This window comes from Lonchura striata, chromosome 35 (genome assembly GCF_050655825.1).
Source record: "Lonchura striata isolate lonStrDom1 chromosome 35, ASM5065582v1, whole genome shotgun sequence".
NCBI lineage: Eukaryota > Metazoa > Chordata > Aves > Passeriformes > Estrildidae > Lonchura > Lonchura striata.
Window position 1 is genome coordinate 3,559,030 of NC_140737.1, and position 15,512 is coordinate 3,574,541.

General features: G+C 50.8%; 1 protein-coding gene across 1 annotated transcript; it reads left to right on the plus strand.

Moving 5' to 3' along the window:
• Positions 1-1,570: 1,570 nt before the first annotated feature.
• LOC146764270 (uncharacterized) lies at positions 1,571-3,585 on the plus strand. The gene has a single exon (XM_085565286.1). It carries the CDS (start codon positions 1,915-1,917, stop codon positions 2,971-2,973), a length of 1,059 nt encoding a protein of 352 aa, XP_085421412.1. The 5' UTR covers positions 1,571-1,914; the 3' UTR covers positions 2,974-3,585.
• The last annotated feature ends 11,927 nt before the right edge of the window (positions 3,586-15,512 follow it).

The following is a 15,512-nucleotide window of genomic DNA, read 5'->3' on the forward strand; positions in this document are numbered from 1 at the left end:
CTAAAGCTCCTCTCTTGGCTGCCCGTTTATGAGTTTAGGGCTCACTTTTCAATCTCTTCTAGTTTTGCAAAATACAGCCAAGACATGAACATCAAGGAACCCAGACCAAAATTTTGGTTCCTCGAAGAGCATCGCAGAAACATACACAAAAAATTTCCAAGGCAATTCACATTTTTCTCCTTCTCAGAATAAAAACTCATTCTCACATCTCTGATCTGAATGTAACCACCAATATAGAATTGGGAGTAATACAAAAAATACTCTAATGCTCTAAACTTTGCATTGAAACTGCAGGAAAAAGAAAAACTCCACCCATATGTTTAAGGGACCCTTCAGAGACATTTTGAGATCATCATCCCTTTGGCCAGGACCCCTCCCTGGCTTTCCCTTTTCTCCCCTCCATGGGTGCCCTGCCATGTTCACTCCCCGAGGATCCCAGGGCACTCACTGATGAGATTTTCAGTGCTCTCTCCCTGCTGACTCTTCACAGACCCCCTGATGTGTCACTCGTCTGTCTCCTGGTCACTCCCGGGTCCCCAATCAATCCCCGGTGCCGCTGCCAGCCAAGGGAGCCGATCACCCAAAGTGGGTGAGGCACCTTCAGCTGCACTCCCTGCCCACCACCCTGGAGAGTGGAAGGAATTCGCGATGAGCCCCAGGGTGTGTGGAAAAATTGACATCAGCAGAGGATTCTGTCCACAAAGCAGACAGAGGAGTCCTGTGAAACTAATTTCATTCCTAAAAATGGGAGAGGCCAAGGGACATTCCCCATGGGATCTCTCCACTTGTTGGAGGACACAGCCTCCTTTTCATCCTAATTCTCCTGGCCACATCTCCCTCTGCTTTCCCCATTGGCTGAAGTACTTGAGAGCTGCAGACTTCCCAATCCACCTATTACATACCCACCGTAATATGCTCCCCACTTTTGTATAGCAAACGATTTTCATGGCTCTGTTAAGGCTTTGTTGTTCTTCTGGAAGTTCATTAATAGAGCAGGACCTTGGCTGAGCAGCAGTCTGTGTCATCAATTGATAGCATTTTCTGAAACAGATGGCTTCTCCTGTCACTTCCTTACATAAAAGTTGTCTGGCCCTATCTCCGAGCAGATTCAGAGCATCTGTTTGTAAAGACACTTTCCTGTGGTTCCTTCCATGGGGTCCCCCGTTTGTGGGACATCCCCCCTGGAGCAGGGTGTCCCCTCTGTGCTGCAGCCCCAGGGCTCGGGCAGAGCTCAGCCAATCAGAGCCCGCGGCGCTGATGACTCACCAGTTGCCAGGCAGACTCGCAGCTCCCCGCGTTCCCCACCTGGACCCACCTGCGCCCCCCCTCGGCCCCATGGCCCCGCGAGGGGAATTTGGGGAGGTGGGAGTGGGGCAGCGCCAAGGCCGGGCCCCCCCGCGCTGTCCTGGCGGGAGCGGCTGCAGTGGGGACCGAGTGCGGGCGGGAGCGGCCGAGAGCCCAGCGCTGCCCCAGCCCGACCTGCCCCAGCTCCATCCCTGCCCCTGCGCTGGGATGCTGTGGGTGTGGGGGGAAGAGGGAGCCGGCAGTGGGTGCTGGGCCTGGGGGCAGGAGGAGAAGGGAAGGAGAAGCAGGCTTGAGGAACAGAATGGTCAAACGATGTAGGTGGCAGGAGAGGGTGGGATTGTGCAGGAGAAGGAGGAATAGCAGGAGGAAGAGGAGTGTGAGGAAGAGGAGAGACTCAGGAGGAGGAGGAGCAGAAAGAGGAAGCAGCAGAAGGTTCCACCACTCCCTGTGTCTGCAGCCTCCCCCCCAGCCCCAGGAGTGCTGCTCCCCCCACATGCAGCAGGTGACTGTGGAGGGGGATCCACGATTTTCACAGGGTGAATCTTGGTGTTTCTGATCTTTCTTGGGCTAAATGTTGGTGCTTTGGTTTTATGTGGCAGCTGAATCTTTATGTTTTGGAGAAGGAGGTTTTTGCATAGTTGTGATGTTTGGGGAGTTTTTGATTTGTGTCTTGAAGTTTGTGGGATTTTTGGGTTGAATCTTGGTGTTTTGAAGGTTCTTACGGATACAAGATTCCCAATGATTTCCAGAGATGAACTTGTGCAAGGAGGAACCTCCAGTCCAAGGTGCTCTTCTCTTGTTTTTCCCTCAAACCAGGATTTTTCATTTCCAGGGCGTGGCTGGATGGAGGAGGAGGAAAAGCCCCGGAGATGCTGCAGGAGGAGGAGCTGCAAACCCAGCCCAGGGAGCTGCAGGGAGGAAAGAGCCCCCCTGAGCCAGGAAGGCGGGCGGAGATCCAGGCGGAGCTCGGAGCTGGTGCAGAAGCCTCATGGCAGGGAGAAGCCCCACAAGTGCTTGGAATGTGGGAAGGGTTTCAGCTGGAGATCCAGCCTGATCCAGCACCAGAGGATCCACACTGGGGAGAGGCCCTACAAGTGTGGGGAGTGTGGGAAGAGGTTTCAGAGAAGCTCCCATCTCCTCAGACATGAGCAGATTCACACAGAGGAGAGGCCCTTCCGCTGCCCCGACTGCGGGAAGGGCTTCAAGCACAACTCCAGCCTCACTGAGCACCGGCGCATCCACACTGGGGAGAGGCCCTACGAGTGTGGAAAGTGTCAGAAGAGCTTCATGCACATGTCTGGCCTGATCGTGCACCAGGTGATCCACACTGGGGAACGGCCCTACGAGTGCTTGGAATGTGGGAAGAGCTTTGGGTGGAGCTCTGCCCTGAGAATACACCAACGCATCCACACTGGGGAGAGGCCCTACGAGTGTCCCCAGTGTGGGAAGAGGTTTCAGACCACCTCCAATCTCCTCGTACATGAGCGAATTCACACAGAGGAGAGGCCCTACTGCTGCTCCGACTGCGGGAAGGGCTTCAAGGAAAACTCCCACCTCACCGTGCACCGGCGCATCCACACCGGGGAGAGGCCCTACGAGTGTGGGAAGTGTGGGAAGAGCTTCTCCATGAGCTCTCACTTGACCCAGCACCAACGGAGGCACCGGTAAGGGAAGCCCTGTGAGTGCCGTCAGTGAGGGAAGAGCTTGGAGTGAGGGAAGAGAGTGAGGGAAGAGCTTGGTGTGCTGCTGCAGCTCCATCCCCCATGGGAGGATTGGGCTGGATGATCCCCAGTGACCCCCGTTGGGCAGAGCCCTGGTGTCCCCGTATGGGGAATAAAACAGAGAGTAAAGCAATGGAGCTGATAAAGGGGCCCGATATCTGAGGCCTGACTGAGCAGAAACTGTGGGAGACACAGACACAGTTTCAGTCTCCCTGGGCAAGAAGTGACCAGGCAACATGGTGTGAGACTTTGTGATAAGATAAATGTTCCCAGGTTACTGGATGTCTTGAAGAATGTGTAACCAATGGGAAATTGTTACCAAAAACAGCCCTCTATAAGCCCCATACAAGTAAATCCCTGTATAAACACCTGGTACACTCAATAAAATTGGCTTTGGTCTAAACTGGGATGTCCCCGTCTCTCCATGGTGGATAACCCTGTTGTGGGTGATCCCCGTTGGGTGGGGGAAGGTGCTGGAGGGATTTCTTTCCCTTCTCCTGGTGCTGCCGTGGTTTGGTTGGTAATAAATTCCCTCCCTGTGCCCAGGCCGGGTCTGTTGTCCCCGTGCCGGTGCTCGGGGCGGGATCTCTCCCGTTCCTTCTCTGCACTGCCGGGCCTCTCCTCAGCCAATGAGAGAACGCGGTGGAGAAGAGTCAGCCAATGAGAGCGAGCGGGGCTGATGACTCACCAGTTGCCGGGCAGACCCGCAGCAGGCAGTGTTCCCCACCTGGACCCGCCCTCCCTGCCCAGTGCCGGCCCCGCCGTGGGGTCCCCCCAAGTCCCTCCCCAGTGCCCCCATGAACTGGGCTGGGTTTAACTGGGAAGCTTTACTGGGAACACTGGGAGCAGGGGGCAGGGGCAGAGTGACAGCAGGGCTGGGGGGACACTCAATCCCCCTTAAAATCACCGTGGAGTTGGAGTGGGGGTCCCGGCCAAGCTCAAGGCCACGGGGAGTGGCTGCGGCCGCCGGCGGCTCAGGAGCTCTGTGGGCAGAGAAAAGGGGGTGACACCGGGCGGGGGGGGCCCGTGGGCAGCACACACCCTGGGGGAAGGGGGGAGACGACTCCTGGGATCCCCCTGACCTTGCACAGGTAGAAGCCATGCCCAAGCGCCAGGAAGATGAAGCCCAACACTAAACCCTCAGTGTCTGACAGCATCTTGCTGCATGCAGCATGTCTGGGGGGTTCCGCAGGGATCAGATCCCCTAAAAGCTCTCACAAACACCCCAAGCCCCTCCAAGCACCTTCCCGATCGCTCCCACCCAGCCAGGACCCACTGAAACCTTTCCCCAATCCCTTCCCGGCCTTTCCAGGACCCACCAAAGCCATTCCCATCCTTCTCAGGATCCCACAACCCCCTTTCAGTTGCCCTCCACTGCCCCAGGACCCCCAAACCCTCTTCCAGTCCTTTCCCAGCCCCACCAGGACTCACCCAGACCTCTCCCAGTGTCTTCCCAGTACAGCCAACTTCATCCCAAGCTTCAGTAATCCATCCCCAATCTCCTTCCAGCCCCTCCAGGCTCTCTCCAATCTCTCCCGTCACACCCAGTACCCCCAGACTCCTCCCCAGTTCCCACCAGGACCCCCAGAACCCCATTCCTCCCTCCCCTGTATTCTTCAAACCCATTCTTAGCTCTTCCAAACCCACAACCTTCTCTGCCAGTTGAAACCAGGCTCTCTCCAACTCCCTCCCAGTTGCTCCCACCACATCCCAGTGGCTGTCCCAGCGCCCCCAATTCCTCCCCTGTACCCCAGTGGTGGCTCAGGGGGTGCTCCAGGCTGACGTGCTGCACCTGGCAGGTGGAGGTGACCCTGGCCCAGGCTGGGGTTTCCAGCAGTACCAGGAGCTGGTGGATCCAGTCCCTGTTGGGGACCACGTCGGTGGCCACCACAGAGAGCTCCTGCTGGCCCTGGAACCACCTCAGCTGGGTGTGGGCAGGGTAGAAATCCACCAAGGAGCAGAGGAGGCGGCCGGGGCCGGGCTGGGAACTCAAGGGCACCAGCGAGACGGACACGCTGGGTGGGGGGCACTGGGAGAGAGGAGGGAGGGTTGGTGTGGCCTTGGGGCAGTCTGGGAATTGACTGGGAGATACTGCGAATGGACTGGGAAGACTGGGGTGGCACCCAGAGAGAGGGGAGGGGATGGGGGGCACAGGGAGAGAGCGTGGAGATCTCGGAGTGAACTGGGGAGGAACTGGGAATGGGCTGGGAAGGAGTGGGAGGGACTGGGGCGGCACTGGGAGGAACTGGGAATGGGCTGGGAAGGAGTGGGAGGGACTGGGGCGGCACTGGGAGGAACTGGGAATGGGCTGGGAAGGAGTGGGAGGGACTGGGGCGGCACTGGGAGGAACTGGGAATGAAGCGCGCGGCACTGGGAGGCCGAGTCCAGTGCGGGGCACGCGGCGCTGCGGATCTGCCTGGCAACTGATGAGTCATCAGAGACTCGCGCTCTGATTGGCTGAGAGGCGGCAGCGCCACGCCAGGCTGAGATGGACAGCCGGGAGGCACTGGGAGAGACTGGGATGGACTGGGAGAGCCACGGGGTCAGTAATTAGTTGGTTGGTCCGTACTTGGGATGCTGCAGGCGAGGCTACAATTCTGGATGGCACTGAAGTGAGACATTTGGGATCCCTGTCACATGATCCTGTCATTGATCAAGGAATGATGAAGGGGGCTAACCCTCACAGCCTCTGGGCACGGGTTCTGGAAAGTGTAGCACAAAGATACCTGTGTGCAGATGATCTTTATATGCAGCAGACTCAGTGGAAGACTATAGAAAACAAGGGATCCAACGTCTGAGAGAAATGGCAGTGGCAGAGATTATCTTCTCAGATGAAATAACAACTAGGAATCCAGGCTTGGTACCATGTACATCTGTGATGTGGCGAAAACCTTTATGGCTTGGGCCACATGAATACACTTCTGCTTTAGCAATAATGAAGCAGGAGAAGAGGGATGAGACCGTGCTCAACATGGCAAGGAAACTCCAAGCATATGCAGATGCTGTACATGGCCCAACCCATGCCAGAATTGCAGCAGTGCAAACACGTCTGCAGAAATTAGACGATAAGATAGAGGAGAATCATAAAAGACTCGGAGGAGATTAAGGAGGACCTTTTCCAAATCTCAGCAGTACAGATCAGAGGTTCTGGTATGCAATGTAGATGTTCCTCAGATGGTGAGAGAAGGTACACCCCACAAGCTGAGCTGTGGTTCTTCCTGCGCAACTGCAGAGAAAACATGAGGAGATGGGACGGAAAATCTGCTGCTGCTCTGGCACAACGGGTGCATGAATTGAAGGAAGGCAAGACCCAGAGAGGAAGTGCCACCAAAAGGAGAGCAGCTCCAGTTGCCTGTAGCCAAACTGCCAGGCATGATGATGATGATGACATGTCCGATCCCCTTGAAGGAACCTCTAAGACATACGCCCAAGGCAAGAAGGATAGCCAGGCTTAGAGGGGCCCTGCCTCTAGCCAGGTAGAGGCGAGGGAAAACCGTGTTTTCTGGACTCTGTGGATTCGCTGGCCTGGCACATCAGAGCCACAAAGATAAAAGGCTTTGGTCGATACTGGTGCACAATGCACGTTAATTCCATCGAGACACGTAGGGGCAGAATCTGTCTCTATCGCTGGTGTGACAGGGGGATCACAGGACTTTACCTTGGTGGAAGCTGATGTAAGTCTGGCAGGAAAGGAGTGGAAGAAACACCCTATTGTGACTGGCCCAGAGGCCCCATGTATCTTGGGCATAGATTACCTTCGAAGGGGGTATTTTAAAGACCCAAAGGGACTCAGGTGGGCATTTGGGAGAGCAGCTGTAGCGACAGAGGGCATCCAGCAATTGAACACCTTGCCTGGACTGTCTGAGAATCCAACTACAGTAGGACTTCTGAAGGGAGAAGAACAAAAGGTACCAATTGCCACTTCAACAGTGCATCGTCGACAGTACAGAACAACTCGAGATGCTATGGTTCCCATCCATAGGATGATCCGAGAGCTGGAGAGCCAAGGGGTGGTCAGCAAAACCCACTTACCCTTCAATAGCCCCATCTGGCCTGTGCGCAAATCTGACAAAGAATGGAGATTGACTGTAGACTATCATACATTGAATGAAGTGACTCCACCACTGAGCACTGCTGTGCCGGACATGCTGGAACTCCAGTACGAGCTGGAGTCCAAGGCAGCAAAGTGGTATGCCACTATTGATATTGCCAATGCATTTTTCTCCATCCCTCTGGCAGCAGAATGCAGGCCTCAGTTCGCTTTCACCTGGAGGGGCGTGCAGTACACCTGGAACCGACTGCCCCAGGGGTGGAAACACAGCCCCACCATCTGCCATGGACTGATCCAGGCTGCACTAGAAAAGGGTGAGGCTCCAGAACATCTACAGTATATTGATGATATCATTGTGTGGGGGAGCACAGCGGCAGAAGTGTTTGAGAAAGGAGAGAAAATTATCCGAATCCTCCTGGAAGCTGGTTTTGCCATCAAGAAGAGCAAAGTCAAGGGACCTGCTCAAGAGATCCAGTTTTTGGGAGTGAAGTGGCAAGACGGACGGGGTCAGATTCCTACAGATGTCATCAACAAGATCATGGCGATGGCGCTACCAACCAACAGGAAGGAGACACAAGCTTTCCTAAGTGCCATAGGTTTCTGGAGAATGCAGATTCCTGAGTACAGTCAGATCATGAGCCCTCTTTACCTGGTTACCTGCAAGAAGAACAATTTCCCCTGGGGCCCTGAGCAGCAACAAGCCTTCACCCAGATCAAGCAGGAGATCGCTCATGCTGTAGCCCTTGGCCCAGTCAGGACAGGACCAGAGGTCAAGAATGTGCTCTGCTCTGCAGCCGGGAACCATGGGTTGTCCTGGAGCCTTTGGCAGAAAGTGCCTGGGGAGACTCAAGGCCGACCACTGGGATTCTGGAGTCGGAACTACAGAGGGTCCGGAGCCAACTACACTCCCACAGAGAAGGAAATCTTGGCCACCTACGAGGGAGTCCAGGCCACCTCAGAGGTGACTGGCACGGAAACACAACTCCTCCTGGCACCCCGACTGCCGGTGCTGGGGTGGATGTTCAGAGGAGAGGTTCCCTCCACCCACCATGCCACCAGAGCTGCATGGAGCAAGTGGATTGCTCTCATCATGCAGCGTGCCCATATGGGTAAACTGAATCACCCTGGGATTTTGGAAATAATTACAAATTGGCCTGAAGGTGAAAGTTTTGGTGTCACAGATGAAGAAGAAGAACCAGTGACATGGGCTGAAGAAGCTCCACCATACAACCAACTGCCAGGAGATGAAACACGCTACGCTCTCTTCACCGACAGTTCCTGTCACATCGTAGGGATGAACCGGAAGTGGAAAGCAGCCGTATGGAGTCCCACACGACGGGTTGCAGAGGCCACTGAAGGAGAATGTGGATCAAGCCAGCTTGCTGAACTCAAAGCTGTTCAACTGGCCCTGGAAATTGCAGAAAGGGAGAAGTGGCCAAAGCTCTACCTCTACACTGATTCATGGATGGCAGCCAATGCCCTATGGAGGTGGCTGGAGAAGTGGAAAGAGGCTAACTGGCAGTGTAGAGGAAAACCTATTTGGGCTGCTGAAGAGTGGAAAGATATTGCTACCTGGGTAGAGAAGCTACCTGTGAAGGTTCTCCATGTAGATGCCCATGTCCCCAGAAGTAGAGCTAATGAAGAGCAGCAAAACAAGCAGCAGGTAGATCAGACTGCAAAGATAGGGGTGTCAAAGACAGAGCTCGATTGGGAACACAAGGGAGAGTTGTTCCTAGCACGATAGGCCCATGATGCCCCAGGTCATCAGGGCAGAGATGCCACCTACAAGTGGGCACGAGACCAAGGGGTGGATCTAACCATGAACAGTATTTCTCAGGTGATCCATGACTGTGAGACCTGTGCTGCCATCAAACAGGCCAAGCGGGTGAAGTCCCTCTGGTATGGTAGGCAGTGGTCCAAGTACAAGTATGGGGAGGCCTGGCAGATTGACCACATCACACTGCCCCAGACACGCCAAGGCAAGCACTACGTGCTCACCATGGTGGAAGCCACCACAGGATGGTTGGAAAGCTACCCTGTGTCTCATGCTACAGCCTTATCAACACCATCCTGGGCCTTGAAAAGCAGGTCCTTTGGAGGCATGGCACCCCTGAGAGGATTGAGTCAGACCATGGGACTCATTTCAAGAACAGCCTTATCAACACCTGGGCAAGGGAACATGGCATTGAGTGGGTGTACCACATCCCAAACCATGCACCAGCTGCAGGCAGAGTGGAGAGGCACAATGGACTGTTAAAAACCACCTTAAAAGCATTGGGTGGGGGATCTTTCAAAAATTGGGAGCAACATTTAGCAAAGGCCACCTGGTTAGTTAACAGCCGAGGTTCCACCAATCGAGCAGGTCTTGCCCAGTCTGAGTCCCTGAATATAGTAGATGGAGATAAAGTCCCAGTGGTACATGTCAGAGGTTTGTTAGGGAAATCAGTGTGGATCAATTCTGCCTCGAGTACAGACAAACCCATTTGTGGGATTGTCTTTGCTCAGGGACCAGGTTGTACATGGTGGATAATGCAGAGAGATGGAGCAACACGATGTGTACCTCAGGGGGATCTGATTGTGGGGTGAGACTCATGGCAAATATCACTGTTTGCTGCATGTTACTGCCAGTGTCTGTACATGAAAACACACAGACATGAGACAGAAAGAAATGTGTACGTGTCAAAGGTTTGAGCAAGTGAAATAAAAGGAAATGTGTAAGTGTTGAAGGTTTGAGTAAGTGAAAGATGGAAGTTTTAACTTGATGGAGTTTTTACATGATGTTGAAGATATGGAGATAAGGGGTGGAATGTCCGAGGGTGACGTTATGGTGTTTGTATCTCCAATCGTGTGTTCTGTTTATGTTTGATATTCTGTTCTGTGCTTTCAGAACTAACTCAGAAAGTGAAGGTTTGTTTTGCCTTGTTATCAGCCGGCTCACCTCCCCCCATGGTCTGCTGTCTAGAAGAGGCCAGTGCTGGCTGGCTTGCTTTGCTTTGCTTGCTGGCTTTTCCTTGATTTGCTTTGCTTTTTTTCCTTGCTTCTGCTTTTGCCTTTGCTTTTTAAAATTAGTTAAGTTAAGCTGTCCAATTCTTTCCCTGCATTGTTCCTTTTCCCTTTCCCTTTCCTGAATACCATCCAACCTGCTCTGGACTGGGACCTGGGAACCCCGAGGAGCACCGGGAGCCTGCGCTCTGTGATCTGCAGCAGCCATCCCCAGTGCCCAGAGCAATCCCCAGCGCCCAGACCCGGGCGACCACCCCCAGGAGAGACTTTCTGGATTTGTCATCTCTTCAGAGTGGTGAAAGAGTTTTGTTGTCATCTGTTGTTGTTCATTTTTTTAGTGCTGGGAAGGGTTTTGTTTGTTAAGTAAACAGGTTCTTTTCCACTTCTCTCAGAGAAAATTCTTCCCAAATCAGGTGGGTGGGGAGGGGCCGTGGGGGTTTGTTTTCTGGGGGCTCCTTCCAGAGGTTTTTCTCCCAAATTTGCCCTAAACTAGGACAAATATTTTACTGCCCATTTCGTGTCTGGAGAGAGTGAAAAAAAAAAAACCCTGTTCTAATAATATTTTGGTTCCAATTACTTTGTGTTAGTATGGAGTAGTTACTGGCTTTGTTGTTTGAATTCATAGTGTCTTTTAGAGTAGAGACCTGTATGTGTTTCTGGTCCCTAGGGTTTTTTGAGATCTTAATCCCTCTATGGTCCCTAGGTTTATTTTCTTATCCAGGAATAGCTCTGGTATTGTCCCTAATATGTAGTTTTTGCAGTAGAAGGGCACTGACCAGAATAGCCATCGGGCTGTGCTAGGGTGTGATGGCTTCCAGGGGGTTTATGAAGGTGCTGAAGTCTGTTCCAGGAATGCATGGCTCATGGTCATGGTTGTGCAGCCAGTTTGTTAGAGGGGAAGCAGGGGATGAGGCTTTTCAGACGTTGCTTTCCTTCTCCTCTGAATCTCTCAGCTCCCTATTAGAGAATGTTCCGTTTCCCCTGACTGTTAAAGAGACCATCTTCCTGGTGTTTAATCTGGTAAACTTTCTCTCTACAATCTGCAGTCTCTCTAGAATGAGGGCTGAGATTTCTAGAGGGGCTGAAGAGACCCCTGACCCAGGAGTAGACCCAGGTGTGAGAAATCCTGAGTGGTGTGGGAAATGGGGGAGACGGGAATTGGCACATAGACCGTTTTCCCACATTCAAATTGATTTTACTGATATGCCTAAAGTAGGAAGGTATAAACACTTATTGGTGATAATAGATCACTTGACTCAGTTTGTAGAGGCTTTCCCTACCTTCAGGGCAACTACACAAACAGTAGTAAAAATACTATTAGAAGAGATAGTCCCCCGCTATGAACTAGCAGAAGTAATAGACTCAGACAGAGGGCCACACTTTGCCTCCAAAATAATTAAAGAAGTAGTTACAGCTCTAGGAACAAAGTGGCAATATCATACACCCTGGCATCCACAAAGCTTGGGTAAAGTGGAAAGGGTAAATGGGAAAATTAAGAAACAACTAACTAAATTGATGTATGAAACACAGTTATCTTGGGTAAAATGTTTACCTTTAGCCTTGTTAAATATAAGAATTCAGCCCAGAACCGATATTGGAATTTCTCCCTTTGAAATGCTTTATGGGATGCCTTATGACATGGATTCTCCTCTAGATCACCCTGAAATAAGTAATCAACAAATTAACCAATATGTCATGCAACTTTTGAAGGCTCGGGAAGGGCTTAGAAGAGCTGGGTTACTAGTGCAACAAGCTCCTTTAGACCTAGCAATCCACAATATAAATCCAGGTGATAAGGTGTTAATAAAAACCTAGAAAAAAACCTCACTAACCCCAAATTGGGAAGCCCCCTATGTTGTTTTACTCACTACAGAAACTGCAGTCAGAACTGCCGAGAAGGGGTGGACCCATGCGAGCCGAATAAAGGGAGCGATTCCTGCTGCTGCCGAAGAGCCCTGGAGAATAACCAGCCAGCCCGGGGACCTTAAGGTCACATTTGAATTGACTGAATGGACTCAGTAAGAATTGTACGAACCAGCTGGTAGAGTGGGATGTTGGACTATGGATATCCTATAACTAATGATTTTAGAGTATATTGTACAAAGAAGGATTGTGATTGTTACCCTTTTGTATGCTATATTTATAAAATTTGCCAGGAACGGTGGTGGGTCCATAGTTACAGAGGCACTCCTCCTAGGGGTATTTGTAAAGGTGTTATCAGTTAGAAAGAGAACTGACAGAGTCAGTCCTAAGGATTGGAGAAGAGAACGGGACCCTACCAAGGGAATCCCAAGAGTGGTGGGAGGTGTTTACTAAGGGGGCTAGGCCTGAAAATTGTTGTTTCCACTCCAATGAACCAATTCCCTTAATTGTTCAAATTATAAAAGGGAATTGCTAAAAAACTTTACCTGGGATTCGGTGTGACTCACCACAAGTGAAGGATAAAAACTGGAAATCATTCAAAAAGAGGCAACAAAAGCAGAGTTTGGGTCCTCCTGAAGAATATTCTTGCTCCGAGAAGATGGTGCGCCTCACAGCCCGGAGCAACCAAGTCGGCGAGCGAGGCAGAGGGATGAGAAGCGGTGGAGGAAAGAGCCCTCAAATGGGACAATTCAAAGTATTTCAAGAACTGCCTCAAGGATACTGATCTCCCAAGGGTAAAGGTGAGCCCAGCAATAACATGTCAAAACAAACACTGGGAATGGGGAGATAATGATAATCAAACCCTGGGGCAGTTTGGACTCCACCCTTGCTGGCAAATTCTGTGCCTATTAGTTATATGTTGTACCTGGCCTGTACAAGGGGACTATGCACACCAGCCAGTTTTCCCCAGCAGCAGCTGCAGGCAGTGACCCTAATTGAAAGGTAGGGATGGTGTTTCCTGGTTATAGAGGAACTGGTAGGGGTTGGTTGGACTCTGACCAAAATAGACCAAGGGAAAGTTGTTAAGCATAATGCCACCACTGTAGCTCCCATTTTTTTTGTTACTAATGAGGACTTGGTAAACTCTATGTGGAGATGGAGTAAACCTGAACTCCGGGCTAACTATTGGTGTCCTAGTTCCAATCGTGGGGGGCGGATATTGAAATTATCCTGGGGAATATCTGTGAGTATTAGGGCTGTAAAGCCATAGCAACCGCCTTGGCTGTCACCCATCCAGATAAATTTTTAAAGGTCTCATGGTACCCTGAGAGGTGCAAAATTCCAGAGTATGGCACTCAAGGATAAATTCTGTATAAGGGAGATTGCAGGTTATTGTTGCTACTAAGTTTAACTTTCAAACCTTGCATTTTTAATAAAATCATAGGCATTATAAAAGGAAGACTAGAGGCAGCTCATCTAATGCTTATTAGAGATGGGTACGAAGCATTGCCCAGAGATTCAAAAGCAGATAAAATCCTGGTCTTAAGCTACCAAAAGTTAAAGTGTTTTAATGAACAAATTGGTAAAGAGAAAAAGGAGGGATTGTAATAAATAAAAAGGTCTTTGTTCATCAAACGAGCATTGAAGGAGATAAGAATTTGAATGGAGGAGGGAATCTCAAGATGTGGGAGGAGAAGGAGAAAGATGGGGAAACAGCAAGTATTCTGCTTAAGAATTGTGCAGATGTAACTAGCATAGAAGACTGTGTAACAAATTATATACAAGTTAACTTTTAGGCCAAGGACCATCCGCAAGGAAGATGAGGAGCCTTCATTCTTATGACCACCAAGGGCAGAAAAAAAGACCCCCAGCAACCAATTGCACCGGTGAAGAGTACATCGAGAGAAAACACGTCAACCAGAAAAAAAAAAAGGGACTATAAAAACAAAAAGGTCAAAGGGGGAAGGTGCACCGTGGCAGAGCAGACACTCCCCGGCCACCCAGCGCTGTTCTTTTGCTTAATTCTGCTTGCTTAATAAATTCATGTTAATTGATTTATCTATAATTAGCCTCCCCAATTGAATTTGTCCATAACAAGCCTGACTAGAGAAATGAAAAAAAATTAAAGTTGGTATATTATCCAACACACATGTGCAGAGCAAGCCCCCAGCTGCTGAGTCTCAGGAGAAGGCTGAGGGAAATGCACCCACTACGACCCCTCTGCGACTCACTCCGCATCTGGTGCAGAAGTTTGGATGCCTGCAGGGGTTGCTTGTCTCCTCTGGGTGTGTTCTTCCTTCCCTCTGGGAGGGCCTTAATGGAAATTAGTTCCATTTCTCCTGCAGACCAGAGTGGCAGGGAGTCACTGCAGGCTGGTGATACTCTGATACAAGGAAACGGGTGTGCATACAAACCACGCTGTGAAAAGCCAGTGTCCATAAGGGAGCCAGAGGAGCCCTGCATCTTTATTTGAATAAAGGGAGAGAGTCCATGGGGTCATCTGCTGCTGGGGTTTTCTCTCTCAAAGTTTTGGAGGACACAGCTTCCTTTTAAACTCCTGGCCACATGCTGCCCTCTTCCTTTCCCCACTGGCTGGGGTACCAGGCCAGGGGACTGCAGGGACCTTTGTACCCTCTTTTCCTTTTGCAAGGTATTAGTTCTGGTCTCCATCCAAACTGTAATAGATAGAGAATAAGATGATTGGCTCTCACAATTAAGGGATGAATATTGTGTGTATCTTAAGAGAAGCTTTATTGATGTAGAGTTATGTTATTGTGATTTGTTGTTTAGATGTTCTCTGTTCTCCCCACAGTCCCCGTCCCCCCCACTCCCTATTGTTCCCATCTGGAACAGGTGGGCTTTCTAGGACAGGTAGAAAGAAGGCATGTGTGGTATTCACATATCCTTTGAACAGTGAGAGACACAGACTTTCCCAGGAAAATCCTGGGGAAGGCTGTGAGAAAGCTCAGAGAAAGGAAAACAATTATCTTCATTTGCTGCATCTGTTGTTTGGCACATGTGGAATGGAGATTGTTTACCAAAGAGGGGTTTCTTCATTGGACTCTGGTGATGGTGTTTTGATTTAATTTGACCAACTGGAGCCACTCTGTGTTGGACTGTCTCTAAGGGTCATGGGTTTTTCTTCAGGATAGCAGTAGTATAGTTTTTAGTATAGTGTAATATAGGACAGCTTAATAAATCTTTTGTTCAGCCTTCTGCAAACATAGAGTCAATGCACGTCATTCCCTGAGGTGGAGGTCCACCACAATAGGTGTCGACATATACCCCTTGCATGGGAGAGTTAGGAAAGGAAATGCTTGTTGCTGGGGGAACACGACGTGACAACACCTGACCTTCAAATGCAGCTACAAGAAATAAATTCTACCAATAAAGGGCAAAGAAGGGTTGACTGAGAGACTTTGGGAGGGGCCAGGGTGGCTGATGCACCCTCCAGGAATGTGAAAGGTGAAGCATCAATCTTGAATATGAGGCAGCCACCTGGCAGGCAGCCATGGGGCAGGGGCACTTCCCAGGCCTGTTCTTCCTTATTTATCCTTCTCTTATGTTTT